The sequence below is a fragment of the Camponotus vicinus genome, unplaced genomic scaffold (genome assembly GCF_025532165.1).
Source record: "Camponotus vicinus isolate PSW18456_S1 unplaced genomic scaffold, iyCamVici1.0 SCAF_5, whole genome shotgun sequence".
Lineage (NCBI taxonomy): Eukaryota > Metazoa > Arthropoda > Insecta > Hymenoptera > Formicidae > Camponotus > Camponotus vicinus.
This window is the reverse complement of record NW_028141977.1, coordinates 15,071,266-15,087,547: the sequence shown is the minus strand read 5'-3', so window position 1 is coordinate 15,087,547 and position 16,282 is coordinate 15,071,266. Positions and strand designations below refer to the sequence as shown.

Here is a 16,282-nt window from a genome sequence, read left to right as displayed (position 1 = left end):
ACTTTTATCGTTACTTTTCATATTTTGAAAATATTTATGACATCGTATTTCCGTCATATTCAATCTTTAGTCATCGACCGACATTCATATACATAATGAATTCGGATAATACCTCTGATACCGGCTGAAATTTATTGTTCTGAGAGCGATTAATGACATCATTGGTCAATCACAGTTATTCCATTCTTCTGGAATGGATGTGATTGGCCAGCTTTTAAGTTTGACGTAATATCCCGCGAGAGCACAAAAAGAATGTAAATTTAGGTGTACTTATAAATTTAATCGAAATTAAAATTTTTTCATTTACATGTGAAGTTACGTGTTAAGCACTTTAAAATCTATACCTCTTTAAATTTTTTACGGTTTTGTAAATTTAAAATAAAAACTTTATTGCTTCTATTAATATTTTAATAAAAAATATTGCCAAAATAAATTTTTTATTTAGTTTTATCTTGTTTTAGCATTAAATGTAACGAGAAAAGTAACGAATCGTTACTTTTGAAGTAATGGTAACGGTAACTAATAACTTTTAAAAACAAGTAACTAATAACGGTAATGAGTTACTTTTTTACCCGGTAACGAGTAACGGTAACTAGTTCTTTTTAAAAAGTAACTTTTTCATCCTTGTATTTATCGAATGGCGATCAAGCTTTTTGTTAGTAATAATCTCTAATTTGGTTATATTAATTCTAAATTTAAGCGGACAAAAAAAAGCGTTACTAGTTTATTTACTAAACTCTTATACGATCGCAAAATTTGTATATATGAAGACTTTTATAGAACAAATATTGAACAGAATCATATATAGAGCATCAAATGGTTTTGATACGAGAAGTTGCGTCCCTCTTTTATATTTCTTTCGTTATTCCCACTTGATGTCCTCGAGTGTAAACATGTAAAAAGTTTCAGTCGTCGTTTATTGTTTATTAAAAACTTATTTAAAAAGAACTTAAATGAAATATACTATTTCTAATATAACTATAAATATTTTTTTTATTTTTAATAAGAAATATTTAATAAAATATTCAAGTGAAATAAGAAAAATATTAAAAAACAACAGTTTTTATATTGTATCCAGCAAAACACCAAGTATAACTGTTAGTTATATAATTTCCCACTCAACAATTACTGTTATATAACACATAAAAGTTATATAACATGTAACAGTTATATTGTTGAATGGAAAATTATAACTAATTATTATGTAATTGTTACTTGGTGTTTGCGGGGATTAATATCATGCACATTATTAATATTACTGACAAAAAAAGGACCGAAAGAGTTCCCCTCCGATTTTAATGAGCTATGGATACATTGTCCAGATTAATATAAGAGACACGTATGTTTGAAAAAATCGCTTTTTATATTTCTGTGCGAATATCATCGAAACGATACAAAAAAGGTACAAAAAAATTTCGAATAAAAGTTTTATGGTTTTGAATGTACTTTATAATCATATTTTTCGATAATATCATATTTTTGGAAAGAGACTTAAATTTAAAAAAGAGCGTAAGTATTTAAAAGCATGAACGATAATAAAAATTTTAAAATTAATACGTAACATATGCATACTTATTTTTATTCTGTCGTAGTAGAACAAAACCGCTGATGTACTATATTGTACTAAACTGCTAGTTTGTTCAACGATATATGCTTTTATAATAATGCGTATGTGTTCCCTCGGACGATTTGTAAAATTATCTTATATTAATATCATGCCTTTGCTGCATATGTGCATCTACTTTTGTTCATTGCCATAAATAAATTATCGCCTATTAATATTTAATTTTATAATTCGTATTTTTCGTATCTGTACACTTCCATAAATTTCCTTTTTTATGAGGTCTGTATTGGATTAGCTCTGAAATTTTTCGAATTGGTACCAGATTTCTAATAACTTATGAAATATATGTTTCTTTTCGTATTTATACATATTTTGATGGTTTTAATTTTGACTACCATATTGGATCCATCATTTTGAATTTTTGAAACTTGTCTTCAGATTTGTAATCAGCGACCCGAAAAACATAAAAAGTGCAATTCACAGATATCCACTATGTAAAAAGAATTGCGCCAATCAAAGGGGTAAATTAATTATTGCCATGATATATAATAATATAATTGTTATAATATATAAATATGTAATATGACAAAATTATAGTATATAAAATATTTATTAATAACACAAGCCTGCGAAGGTCAGTTATAAAAAGCAGAGCAAATGAATCTATTTGATTTTTTGACGCTGAAAACGAATATAACTATAGAATAATTTCCTTAGTTTTTAGATTTTAAGTAATTTGTAATTAAATAGTTCAAAAATGGCTCAAAAATGGCCAATTTCATGAATTTATTATGAGAGAACTTGTAATTAATAGGCCTTTGTAATTAATAATAAATTTCTAAGATCAGTTTCCTTCTTGACATAATATACATATATATATATATATATATATATATATATATATATATATATTCTTGCGTATATAGGAAAATATATTTTTCTTCATTAAACTATATAAAATAGTTTACTCAAGCAAGTTTTCTTTGGTTATACACTACTCAAAAGAATCTAGGGAACACTTTTCATACCCTAAAAATTGGGCTATTTTCAAACCGCTGAAACTCGTCGAAAAATCATCGTAGAAAAAAAATTAAAAAAGCATCTTGAAGCATGAAGTTTCAACTTTAACGCGCTATCGGTGGTTTTTTAAAAATCTTTTATCTTCCTTATTCTGCGCTTTAAAAAGGAACACACTGTTTAGTTCCTTAAAATTATGTATTTTTAACACGCTGCAACTGGATGAAAGAAATTTTTCTCGAGAAATTCAACTCAAGCTCTATAAATTACAACATTTTCTCTGTAAAATGCTTTTTTAAAAATCTTTCTACGATTTTTGTTGACCGAGTAATGCGATTTTGAAAATAAACCAGTATTTTTTAGATATGATATCGATACTCGGTGAAAAATCATTGTAGATGAAAAATAAAAAAAGCATTTTGAAGCTTGAAATTTCAACTGTAACGCGCTATCGTTAGATTTTTTAAATTTTTTATCTTTTTTTTTCTGCGCTTTAGAAAAGAACATTGTGTTTTTCCTTAAAATTACGTTTCTTTCACACTCTGCAGTTCGATAAAAAAATTTTTTTCAAAAAATTCAACTCAAGATCCATAAATTACAACATTTTACCTACAAAACGCTTTTTTAAAAACTTTCCTACGATTTTTTTGACCGAGCTACATAACTTCGAAACCAATATGTAAAATGATGTATACCGCCGGCATTAGCGTTATTCAATGTGCACCACGTGGAGGTTGCCGATCGGATTTTGCACATCATGTGTAGTGTGTGTGTGTGTGTGTGTGTGCGTGTGTGTTACATAGCAGAGATAAGGACCCCGCAGTTCGTCACTCCTGCAGTCTTTAATGACTCCAAACCCATCTCTGCTCCCTCTCTCTCTCTCTGTGTGTGTGTGTGTGTGTGTGTGTGTGTGTGTGCCAGCACGCGTGCGCGCGTAAGTGCATATGTGTTTAATAGCGTGTGTTACCTCCTCTCTGATCAATTACCGCTTGCAGACGCTCTTGCATGTTTATGCATCTTCGAAGATGCATAAACATGCAACAGCGTCTGCAAGCGGTAATTGATCAGAGAGGAGGTAACACACGCTATTAAACACATATGCACTCACGCGCGCACGCGTGCTGACACTCACTCACTCACTCACTCACTCACTCACACACACACACACACACACACACACACACACACACACACACGCACGCACGCACGCACGCACGCACGCACGCACGCACGCACGCACGCACGCACGCACAGAGAGAGGGGGGAGAGGGGGAGAGGGGGAGGGAGAGCAGAGAGAGAGAGAGAGCAGAGAGGGTTTGGAGTCATTAAATACTGCAGGAGTGACGAACTGCGGGGTCCTTATCTCTGCTATGTAACACACACGCACACACACACACACACACACACACACACACTACACATGATATGCAAAATCCGATCGGCAACCTCCACGTGGTGCACATTGGATAACGCTAATGCCAGCGGTATACATCATTTTACATATTGGTTTCGAAGTTATGTAGCTCGGTCAAAAAAAATCATAGGAAAGTTTTTAAAAAAGCGTTTTGTAGGTAAAATGTTGTAGTTTATGGATCTTGAGTTGAATTTTTTGAGAAAAATTTTTTTATCGAACTGCAGAGTGTCAAAGAAACGTAATTTTAAGGAAAAACACAATGTTCTTTTCTAAAGCGCAGAAAAAAGAAGATAAAAAATTTAAAAAATCTAACGATAGCGCGTTAAAGTTGAAGTTTCAAGCTTCAAAATGCTTTTTTATTTTTCATGTACGATGATTTTTCACCGAATATCGATATCATATCTAAAAAATACTGGTTTATTTTCAAAATCGCATTACTCGGTCAACAAAAATCGTAGAAAGATTTTTAAAAAAGCATTTTACAGAGAAAATGTTGTAATTTATAGAGCTTGAGTTGAATTTCTCGAGAAAAATTTCTTTCATCAAGTTGCAGCGTATTAAAAATACATAATTTTAAGGAATTAAACAGTGTGTTCCTTTTTAAAGCGCAGAATAAGGAAGATAAAAGATTTTTAAAAAACCACCGATAGCGCGTTAAAGTTGAAACTTCATGCTTCAAAATGCTTTTTTAATTTTTTTTCTACGATGATTTTTGGACGAGTTTCAGCGGTTTGAAAACAGCCCATTTTTAGGGTATGAAAAGTGTTCCCTAGATTCTTTTGAGTAGTGTAGATAGTCTCCAAAATAGTTAATATTAATTAAATCAGATGTGACAGCTAAGGAGTAATAAGCGGCGAGCGCCCCACGTAATCGCCTATATCGCGCCGTCCCTGCCTACCTCTTGTACTCGGTCCGTAAGTAGTTAACTATTTTCCTTTATAGTTTAAAAACTAAGCTCCGGGCAAAATTTTGCAAGAGGAAAAATCGTTTTAGAATTCATTCAAGAATTTAATATTTTAAAGACAAACGTTTGTTCAGAATCACCCTGTATAAGTTTTGCATGCCGTTTTCGAAAGATTTGTAATATATATATATATATACTGGTAAGCTCTAATATTCTTTTTCAACATATTTTGTCATTATACATATTTTTATACATACATGTAGGATATTTTATGAGTACATATGCTGACCAACCCGATCACGTATTACGCACGGTCGCACAGCACTAAAACCCGAAGCGTCTCGCACTGCGTTATGTCTTCCGCGTGTATACCTTTTCGGACACCCCGCACGGTTCTTAGAACATCCTACGCTTCGTTCAGATTATTTTATGTCCTTTTTAATAACTGACGATACATGACGGAAGGACGAGTGTGAATTGCAGCAATGCAGTTCAGGCAAGTTCAGTTCTTAACGATCGCTCGAAGAGTCCAGACGTACTCTCACTGTACTCTAATTCTGTAACTACATTCTATATTGTATACCGCTTTAAATAAACTATACTTGTAAATAACATCCTACGTACATATTTGCATTAATATATAATATTCATGTAACTTTATTTACTTTTCTGTATGACATCTCTTGTTTTGAATATTGCAAATTCGTTATTTATGACTTACTTAAATATTCATAATGCATATTAAACACATGTATAAAGGAAAAAAATAATTTTTTTAACGAAAGCATATAATTAATTTAAAAGTACTTTACAATTCATCATAAGTTACACTAAAATATAATCATTATTATAATTCAAATATTAGAAAGAAAAGTGTTAAACAAAAAACATTTAAAAAATTGAAGGATATATCTCTCTCTGTAGATTTGCGACCATCTTTGTACTTCTTTAACTTGTTGAAAAATCGTGAGACACATCGCTTTTCGCTAATACATCTAATAATTTACTTAACGTTAAGACATACATCTCTCGGAACGATAATAAGATGCCATATTCTCTTTCAAGAATTTGTTTTATCTCCATATAGCTTAGCGAATCGATGCCAAGTTTATCGAAGCTGTCATTGATATTTATCGAGATATTTTCAATACCAAGGATATTGGCAATGACATGGACAACATGATCAATATTGTCGTCGTTATTTACAGATTTGTGTTTCTCGGCTACCACTGTAGATGATACTACTGGGTACGGTTGTTGAAGAAAAACGTCTATGGTCTCAAGACAGCTGGACACACGCTGCGGTAAAATACCACTACGCGTTATACCGATGTTTTTATTCTGCATTGTATCTGTAAAAATCAGAGTACCATATAATGATATCAAATATAAAAAATGATTATTCTTCGCTTTAAATATTTAATTTGTGCTTTCATTTTAATAAAATTATAAAATTATATATCTGCAATTTTAATAACGTTATAAATCTGCAATTATTTTTTACTAGTAGTTCCTCTATAATTTTACTGTATTTCTTGCAATAAAAGTTGTTAGTGTTTCTAATAATAAAAATAAATAACATAATAAATCTTCTCAAAGAGTCGTATAAATCATTATGTTGACTACGTGAATATTTCTTTACAGTAAAATGAAAGCAGTTTTCTAGGCAGAATTTCATAAAACAAAAAGGGCAATGAAATCCGAAAAAGATCGAAGATCATTGAATCTCAAAGAAAGAAATAGAGAAATGTCTCACCAATATATAAACCGACATCTCCTATAACACCCCACTGAATAGCGAGACCGGGCAAACCAGCAATATGTCTCTGTTCTATGATTTTCTCTATAGCTGAATTTGCGAGACCATAATTGGATTGACTCGCATTGCCTCGGCCAGACGCTATAGACGAGAACACAACGAAAAGATCCAATGATGGACAAGACTTTCTCGATACCACGTCCAGATTCCTCGTACCGTTGACCTTTGGCAAGATTACAGTCTCGAAGTCGACCACTTGCAGGTTCTCAAACAAAGCGTCACGTAGAACGACGGCCAGGTTAAATATACCGCCCACAGGAGCCAACCGATTACTCTCGTCGATCAAACATTCGGCGCCCGAAAATGTTGTAATGTCTGCCGTAGAGATGATAACTTTGATGCCATTATTGCGCCAATGTTGCACGCGTGACATCTGATAACCAGTGCGTATTCCAGTACGTGACACGAGAACGATGAATCTAGCGCCGCGGGTGATTATCCAATTGGCCAATTCCAAACCAAATCCTCCAAGACCACCGATCAACACATACGACTTGTCTGGATACATATAAGTACGTGGTATGGCCGCTACCGTTCTTTGCATCGGCAGCGTATGTTTCTGTGGCTCTTCGTCTCGAATCTTTAGCAATACCTTGCCGATATGATTGCCTGCCGTCATAAATCTAAATCCTTCCTCGAGGCTTTGCTTCGAAAATACGGTCGTCGGTAATGGACGCACTACACCATTCTCGATTCCCTCCGAGATTAGCCCAATTGTTTCTCGTTTATCTTCGCTATCCTCGAACAGCATCTCTAAAAGTATACCATGGTAGGAGATGTTCTTTAAAAATATCGACATATCTATGCGATTGCCATTCAACATGTCGTACTTTCCAATATCGAGGAAGCGACCGTTCTTCGCGAGGCATCGTACGCTGGCATGCAGTTTCTCTTCTGACAACGAGTTCAATACCACATCGACTCCACGTCCTCGGGTTTCGTCCAATATCAGCTGTTCAAAACTCGTATCTCGAGAATTGCCAATGTGCTTGTCGGTCAATTGCGAAAAGGTCTTCTTGAGATAGAATCGTTTTTCCTCTGTGCCGACAGTGGCAAAGACGGTGCAGCCAGCATGCAGGGCAATGTTAATTGCCGCTAGGGCAACGGCACCCGCACCAGAGTGAATCAGTACGCTTTCGCCCGCTTTCAATCGACCTCGTACAAACAGAGCATAGTAACTGATCATATAAGCGACCGGTATTGTCGCCGCCTGCTCCAATGTCCACTTGTCAGGTACTTTCCAAAGAATATCGGAATTCGGCAATACGGTGGTCGCCAAACCTCTAGATTTGGTTAAACCCATTACTCTGCAGCCGTTTGCGTCCCTCCCGGAGAACTCTAATCCTAATACATAGTCTTCTGTAGCAAGCCCTAACGATGAAAGAGCATCTGTTGATAGTTTACCAGTCGCCAGCAAAATATCCCTGTTAATATAAAATTTATCAGCAAGCGTATCAATGTGGGGTTATTAATGTGGTAACATATTTTTATTACAATTTTAGAGAGAATTTCGGAGAGAGCAAGAAAAGATGCTTGAAACTTGCCTGAAATTTAATGATGCATAGTACACATTGCAGAGTGCATTTGAATATTTGGTCCGACAATAGGTTAACGGACTTTGAATCCATTCCAAACTACTTAAATTTCCCATTGTTAATGTATCTACATAGGCGTGCACTACGTCCACGTAGATATGTTGATCTAATTGCAAATGCCGATAACTACCCCATTGATCTCCTTTCAAGACGTTAGCCATTAATTCTTTTTCTAATTGCTCCGCATAGAATTGCGAGAATAAATCAAATTTGGGAGCATTACTGTCCTCGATGTAAATATAACGCACGTTTGCGACCTCCCGCCGGATGCAGTGTACGAATCCGGTTAGACCTGAGAATAAAAAAGAACAAGATCTCTAATGATTCGTTGATCAACTCTCGGATAAAGCTCGAAAAAAAAATTTTTAAATAAATAATTTTAAATACGAATTTTTTTATTTCAAAAATTATATATAATCATGTATAAGTACCAAGTAATTCTTCGCTTTGAGATACAAAAAGTACATCTTGATTTTCACTGTCGAATTTTCTCAATGCTGCTTTCGCATTTGCTAACCATGAGAAATCGTTTCCTGTGATCTCTATTAGGATCGGTTCTTTCCTCACTTTTCGCTTTCTCAATAAGAAGTAACTCTTACCCGAGGAGTCGATTTGTTTACCAATTAACATCAGATTCGCTTCCTTTAGTGCAATCTTTAAGTCGAATATACCAGTCTCCTCTAGAAGAATAAAACAATTAAAACTTAAGGTAGCCGCAAGATTTTTGATAACGATGCAAGATCGGCCAGAGAGAACTTCCGCTGCTATGATGAGGTGCATATTCTGAGCTGGGAATGTATCGTTCACATCCCACTTAATTACATTAATATTCATGTCCGCTTGATTGAAACTTGTCGTATAATCGGACGCGGAACTGACGGCTACTTGTAAATCAACCTAAAACGATAGAAGTAATTGAAGGATTGGTTCAAGGGTTTCTTATATAACAAAATTTGCGCATTTATGAAAATTTTATATGTATGTATTTAAAAAATGTGTATCTTATGCTATAAATTGCTCGAAATTATTTATGTAAGATTTCTGTTCACTTCTTTAAGTCGACGATAGTCATTACAATGTAGTGAGTACTTACGGTGACTAAGGGTTCGCAAGAAAGAATATCGTGTACAAGGGGCGCCAAAAGTCTTTCTGCGGCTCGATTATCCGCAACTTCCACGGCCTTGATTCTCGATGTCGTTATGTTTTCACATACAGTTTGTAACAGTGCAGTAAGTATGTGAATCTTTTCTGTCTTTGGATCTTTCAAGACCAAGCTGCTCGAGTTTTCGTATGGTACGAAAACGTAACGTTCATATTTGGGTCTACTCTTCTGCTGTCGCGAAGGTGTGATAGGTTTTATGCCTCTTAGTTCAATACCGCCCGATCTGACGATATTGACATTTTTATAGTAATATATCGGCAATCCGCCATCCTTTGGTAACTCATTGACCAATCGTTTATGAAGAACGGGATCGATCAGAGCGTAAGGAATCTTTGAGCCATACATTAATCTCCGATCGTTGGATAATATTTTAAATTGAAACATAGTATCCATGTAAGAAGACCATTCGTTAAACCAATGCAACTCGCCAATGGTGAAAGAATTGTCGCAGGTTTTTATTCCCTTGAAAAAACCATTGTATTCATATCCACGTAATCTCAATTCCTTATAAATGTCCTCGTTATTCAATAAAAGCTCAGTCGGCGAAATCGGAAGCGATGAGTTCAGCTGATTTTTCTCAATAGTCTCAGCAGCGCGGATGTTGCCGCTGGCTACAATCGTATTCGCTTCGACGATCTCAAAATCTCCCTTTCCTTCGAAAAGTTTTATGAAAAATTTGATTGTTTTATTCTCCGGTAAGAAGGTAATGCGCTGAAACCATACGTTCTCAAAGATTACTGATAATCGCTCGAAATCGGTATCGTGTAGTTTCGCAAAGACTTGCCAAACCATCAATATGAAGCCGGCGCCTGGGAAAATAAATCGCCCGTCGATTTTGTGCCCCATTAGATATTCGTCTGTTTTTCTTGATAAATTTATCTCTACAACATGCTCTCCAGATGACTCTTTCGACTGATGCTTCAAATCGGGCACCGTCCATGTAGCAGAGTGATCCCACTTGACCAGAGATCCGATCATCGGTGTTCCACGACTGACGGGAAAATTGGCTGATGGATACAGTTTGGAGATGTCAGGTTGTGCGCCGGCTATGTACATCTTTCCCACATTAGATAGTAAAAGGATCGAATTATTTGAATGATTCCGCTTTTGAAGATTGATATTAGTTACCGTCGATGGTAGCGATTTACGTAGGATTGTCTGTAGCAAACAATGTGGCGCGATTTCGATAGTTATTGCATTCTTCGGGATATACGCGATCGCCTCTTGAAAAAGCACAGGTGACAGCATATTGTTCACGTGATACTCCGGTGAACATAATTGTGCGAGTGGGCTATCCCATGCGGCCTCGGGTACCGAACTAGAAATCCATCTGCTAGATCTTTGCTTTGGCTTTGGCACAATCATATCGAGAGAAGCGCGAAATTTGGATTTAACTGGAACAATGTATTTGCTGTGATAAGCAACGCCACAGCAATTGATCATTTTGGCAAATATATTTTTGCTCTTCAACTCTTCTACGAACTTTTTCACAGAAACGGGTGAGCCAGAAATGGTAACCAAATCGGCGGAATTATGACAGGCTGGAGCGATATCGGTCAAACACATCTTCTTGACTTCCTCCCATTTCAAGTTTACCACCGCCATAGCGCCTGGTTCCAAATCGGATTCTACGATCGACTTGCCTCTATAATAGGCTGTCAAAATCGTTTGTTCTAGGGTAAACGCGCCATCGGCATACGAGCAACTTATTTCACCAAGGGAGTGTCCAATTATACCGTCTGGTCGCACACCCATAAATATTAACATATCGACGAGAGCGATTTGAATGGCCACGATTGACATGGTAGCAACCATTACGTTCTCATATGTTTCATCGGTACCGTTAATGATAATATTCATTAGATCAACATCGTGTTCCTTTAATACATCCGCGCATCGCTGTAGACTACGCTGGCACGTTTCGATATTAAGCAATTCACGTCCCATGCCCGGCCATTGAGCATTCATACCGGAAAATATAAACCAAATTGGACGTTTCTCGTTATAATTCGCCTCGACAATCTCGCGCGTACTATCATAAGCGAGTATTTCATAGCCACGAATGTTGTGATTCGATAAGTTATCACTGTGCACGGAGTACAGTAGAGATAAAAACTCATTGTCTTGCCGATACTCGTTTGCTTTGTTCAGTAATACCTGTACAGCTTCTTTTGTACGGCCCGATACGGCGACCAGCTTGGGCAACCGCGGCTCGACGGTATCCAATGATGTCTTTACCTTCGAATTGCTGCGCAAAATGACGTGAGAATTAGTACCACCGGCGCCAAATGAATTGATACCCACAAGACCGCCGTTCCATGGCGTAGCTTTGTCGATTACGCGAATACGTCCCTCGGTCAACGCGGGAATCTTTGGATTTGGAGTAGCAAAATGCAGATTCGCCGGAATCACACCGGTTTCCATCGCAATCAGCACCTTGGCGATCGCGCACAATCCACTGGTAGGTTCTGCGTGTCCCATATTTGATTTAACCGAGCCGATTAACAGCGGTGTCTTCCTGTTTTTGCAAAATAACTTATCGATAGCACCGAGCTCCTCGGGATCGCCCGCTCTGGTACCGCTACCATGCGCCTCCACGTAAACTACGTCTTTGGGATCGATATTCACCTCATTGTATATTTTCTGCAACATCAAGTATTGCATGTCACCACTCGGATACATGATACCTTCGGGCTTGTAGCCATCCGTGTTTATCGCTGTGTTCACTACTGTGGCATATACTCTGCGCGCGTCTGTCATTTTCTGCAGGTATATTGCGACCACTCCTTCGGATCTCGCGTAACCGTCAGCTGAGATATCGAATGATTTACATTTGCCTTCTATGGATAGCATATTCTTTTGATGATAATGAAGACTGTGAATCGGATCAAGCACGAGATTCAACCCGCCGACGATCGCTGCGTCGCATTCGCCAGTGCGTATCGCCACGACTGCCTGATGCATAGCAGTCAAAGATGAAGAACAGAGTGTATCCACCGAAAAGCTGGGTCCAATTAAATCGAAGGTGTAAGAGATTCTGTTTGCCATCATTGCTATGCTACTTCCAAGCCATTCTTGTCCTGCAAAGAGATAATTTGCATACGATAATTTTTATGGCTTACTCAAAACACAACTTATTGATATTTTCTGATATTTTATGATATTAGTTAATTTTATTAATTTATGTAAAGTAAACATGATGGGAGAACTCAGTCAAATTGTTACTTTAATAATGCTGTAGCGATCGAGATATCAGAGTTTCTCTCTTCTACTCTAAATATTATATAATATTATATTGTAACATATATATATATATATACATGCACACACACACATATATACATATAATATATATTACATTATAATACATACAATTCATCAATATTTCAGTTTTTGCTACAAGAACACTTAAATTTCAGTCAAATGATTTGTTCAAATCAAATTTATTTCAAAATCTTACATATACTTTTTTAGTCGTGTAAAATATTTCAATATAAAGAATTTATTATTTTCACGTATTTTTCGTATATTTCATACATTTTTAAGATTAAATATTTAGAAACTGATTTAACTAAATAATATCTCTTTATAGTATCTCTTTATAATATCTCTTTATAATATTATTTATTGCAAATTTTCAATCTTGTTTCTTACATTTGTAAGATTAAATATTTATGAATTGGTTTAACTATTTAAGAATATTGTTTTGTAATATGATTTTAACGGGCGAAAATTTTCACGATAAGTTTTCAAAATGTACTTACCGTCCGCTTTTTTTTTCCAAAAATTGTTCGCATCGGAAGCGGAAATACCAATGAAAACACCGGTATGCGATTTTTTCAAGGTAGAAGGATTGACACCAGCGTCAATCAGTGCCTCAAATGTCACTTCCAACATCATTCGAAGTTGTGGATCCATTACATGCGCTTGTTTAGGAGGTATCTTGAAGAAAGAGGCATCGAAACTGTGAATATTTTTAAGTTTACCAAATCTAGAAGGTAAACCGTAAAGGCCCGGTTTCCAACGTCGCTCGTCCTCAGTGACCATGTCCGTTCCTTTTATTAAATTTTCCTTAAATTCTTCAATGTTTGACGATTCAGGCAGACGGCCTAGGAAAAATATTGATATTACAAATAACCATCTTATAATAAAATTGATGTTGTATCATAACCACTTGAGATCGATACAATTACCTGAAATGCCCGCAATGACAATGTCACCTTCAAAATAACAAGGCATCTTGATCTTCAATTATTTCGAGTTTCCTCAGACTAAACTAACTTTTTTACTTCTCTGTAAAAATAAAAATTCTTTCTTCTAATTTTAGCTTACACATATAATTGTTTTAATGGAATTGAATTACGTTAATTCTATATCTTTATTTTTTTATTGAAGTTTCTATCATAATTACAATTAATAAAAGGTATAAGACTCGAAATATAAAATTAAACAAATCAGTTTTAATGGCAATACGAGTCGAGTGTCGATGTTATAACACAGTTATTTATTATACAATCAAATAAGTATGGAACAAATTACAAAGAAAGGATAGCGAACGTTTCGACCCTATTTTTGGGTCATCTTGAGCGCAAATGTGATGATGTGATAAAAAAATAATAACAAAAGTATTTTATATCGGAGTCAATTACAAGGGGTGCCGCCTAAAGTAATAATAAATGTCTGTAATAAAACCAGTCAAATTTATCAAAGAAAAAAAAAATTATGTAAAAATAAAGAACAAAAAATTGAAATAAGTTAAATAAATAGTGTAAACTAATGTGAACAAAAATAGAAATAAGTACTAAAATTAAACATGAAAAATTAAGATTGAAAAAATTTTTGTCAATTTTTTAAAAAATAATTTAAATAAATATAAACTGAACATAGAGTCAAGAAGAAATAAAAATTAAAAAGATAAGAAGTTAAAACTACGAAAATAAGACTTACTTCCAGGCATCGAAGACAATGACGAGCCGAGGAGGCGAATGGAGACAACTCAACATCTCCAAAGACAAAGATCGACTAGTCTTTAACGATAATAGATGTGACTTATTTACAAACGGTAAAGCAAGTCAAATAATGTATAAATGTACACATATGCAAAGTCGCAGACCTATTTGTTACGACAGAAAACTGTGTTAAATTTTTGGCAAGTTGTTGACAATGTTTAAATAAATTTCTGGTAAACGTTCAGTATCCGTTTGCAAATTTAGACCATTTTTTTGCCTTTTGATATATAGCATTTCAGAAATCAATCTTTTACTCAAAAATGGTTCCCGATCTAAAATCTGAACGTCATCCCAATTAAAAGCATGATCAAAACAACTTTGTGTAGTATCGTGAAATACGTAATGGGATCATTTGTATTTATGACTTGGGTATTATTCGCTAAAGAATCTGATTTAAAAAGGTGTTTTTTAAGGCGGTAAAACCATGTGTGGAAAATAAAATGGTTTGTTAATTTATCGTCCATTATCATCCCGAAGGATGTACAATCTTTGTTACAGCTGGGTGAGAATTTCAGTCTTCCAATACATAACAATGACATGCTAACTATGGAGTTCATCAAAAGTTTTGAGAACAACATAAGAAAGCTTCCTGCGGTCAATCAATTAGCTATTCGAAATCGATCGTTAAATATTATCAACAATTTACCTTTTTACTCAGTTGACAGAGATGAATTTGATGAGACTCTGAATAGACTAACATTAGCTACAAAAAAGTTTCTTAATGACAATAAAAATCTAATTTTGACTCGCGCAGACAAAGGTAATGTCACAGTTGCTTTAGACAAAGACAAATACGTTAGAGAAATCGAAAATCTTTTGATGGACACTGACACGTATACGGTGGTTGGAAGAAGCCCTGTCAAGAAGCTAACAAATAGTTTTTTTTTACTTTTATCTTGTTTTAGCATTAAATGTAACGAGAAAAGTAACGAATCGTTACTTTTAAAATAACAGTAACGGTAACTAGTTACTTTTAAAAAGTAACTTTCCCATCCCTGTATCGAATGGCGATCAAGCTTTTTGTTAGTGATAATTTCTTTAATTTGGTTATATTAATTCTAAATTTAAGCGAACAAAAAAACGTCACTAGTTTATTTACTAAACTCTTATACAATCGCAAAATTTGTAGATATGAAGACTTTTATAAAACAAATATTGAACAAAATCATATACAGAGCACCAAATACGAGAAGTTGCGTCCCTCTTTTATACTTCTTTCGTTATTCCCACTTGATGTCCTCGAGTGTAAACATGTAAAAAGTTTCAGTCGTCGCTAATTGTTTATCAAAAATTTATTAAGAAAAGAACTTAAATGAAATGTGCTGTTTCTAATAATAATTGTAAATATATTTTTTTTATTTTTAATAAGAAATATTTAATAAAATATTCAAGTAAAATAAGAAAAATATTAAAAAACAACAGTTTTTATATTGTATCCAGCAAACACCAAGTGATGATTATGTAAATGTTAGTTACATAATTTCCCACTCAACAATTACTGTTATATAACTCATAAAAGTTATATAACATGTAACAGTTATATTGTTCAATGGAAAATAACTAATAATTATATAATTGTTACTTGGTGTTTGCTGGGATTAATATCATGCACATTATAAATATTACTGACAAACAAAGAATCGAAATAGTCCCCCTCCGATTTTGATGAGCCATGGATATATTGTCTAGATTAATATAAGAGACACGTATTTTTTTATAAATACCCATATAGCCATTAAAGAGGTGAAACACCCTCTTGAAAAAATCGCTTTTTATATTTCTGAACGATTACCATCGA

The 16,282-nt window shown here is 34.7% G+C and overlaps 1 protein-coding gene across 1 annotated transcript; it reads right to left on the bottom strand.

Moving 5' to 3' along the window:
- Window positions 1–5,540: 5,540 nt before the first annotated feature.
- Window positions 5,541–15,103, bottom strand: LOC145971396 (fatty acid synthase-like). Its single transcript, XM_083099003.1, has 8 exons — window positions 14,423–15,103; window positions 13,669–13,768; window positions 13,240–13,584; window positions 9,407–12,555; window positions 8,745–9,210; window positions 8,263–8,605; window positions 6,656–8,142; window positions 5,541–6,251 (listed from the first exon to the last, which is right to left on the bottom strand). Exons 2-8 carry the CDS (start codon window positions 13,712–13,714, stop codon window positions 5,848–5,850), a joined length of 6,240 nt encoding a protein of 2,079 aa, XP_082955129.1. The 5' UTR covers window positions 13,715–13,768; window positions 14,423–15,103; the 3' UTR covers window positions 5,541–5,847.
- Between the last annotated feature and the right edge of the window lie 1,179 nt (window positions 15,104–16,282).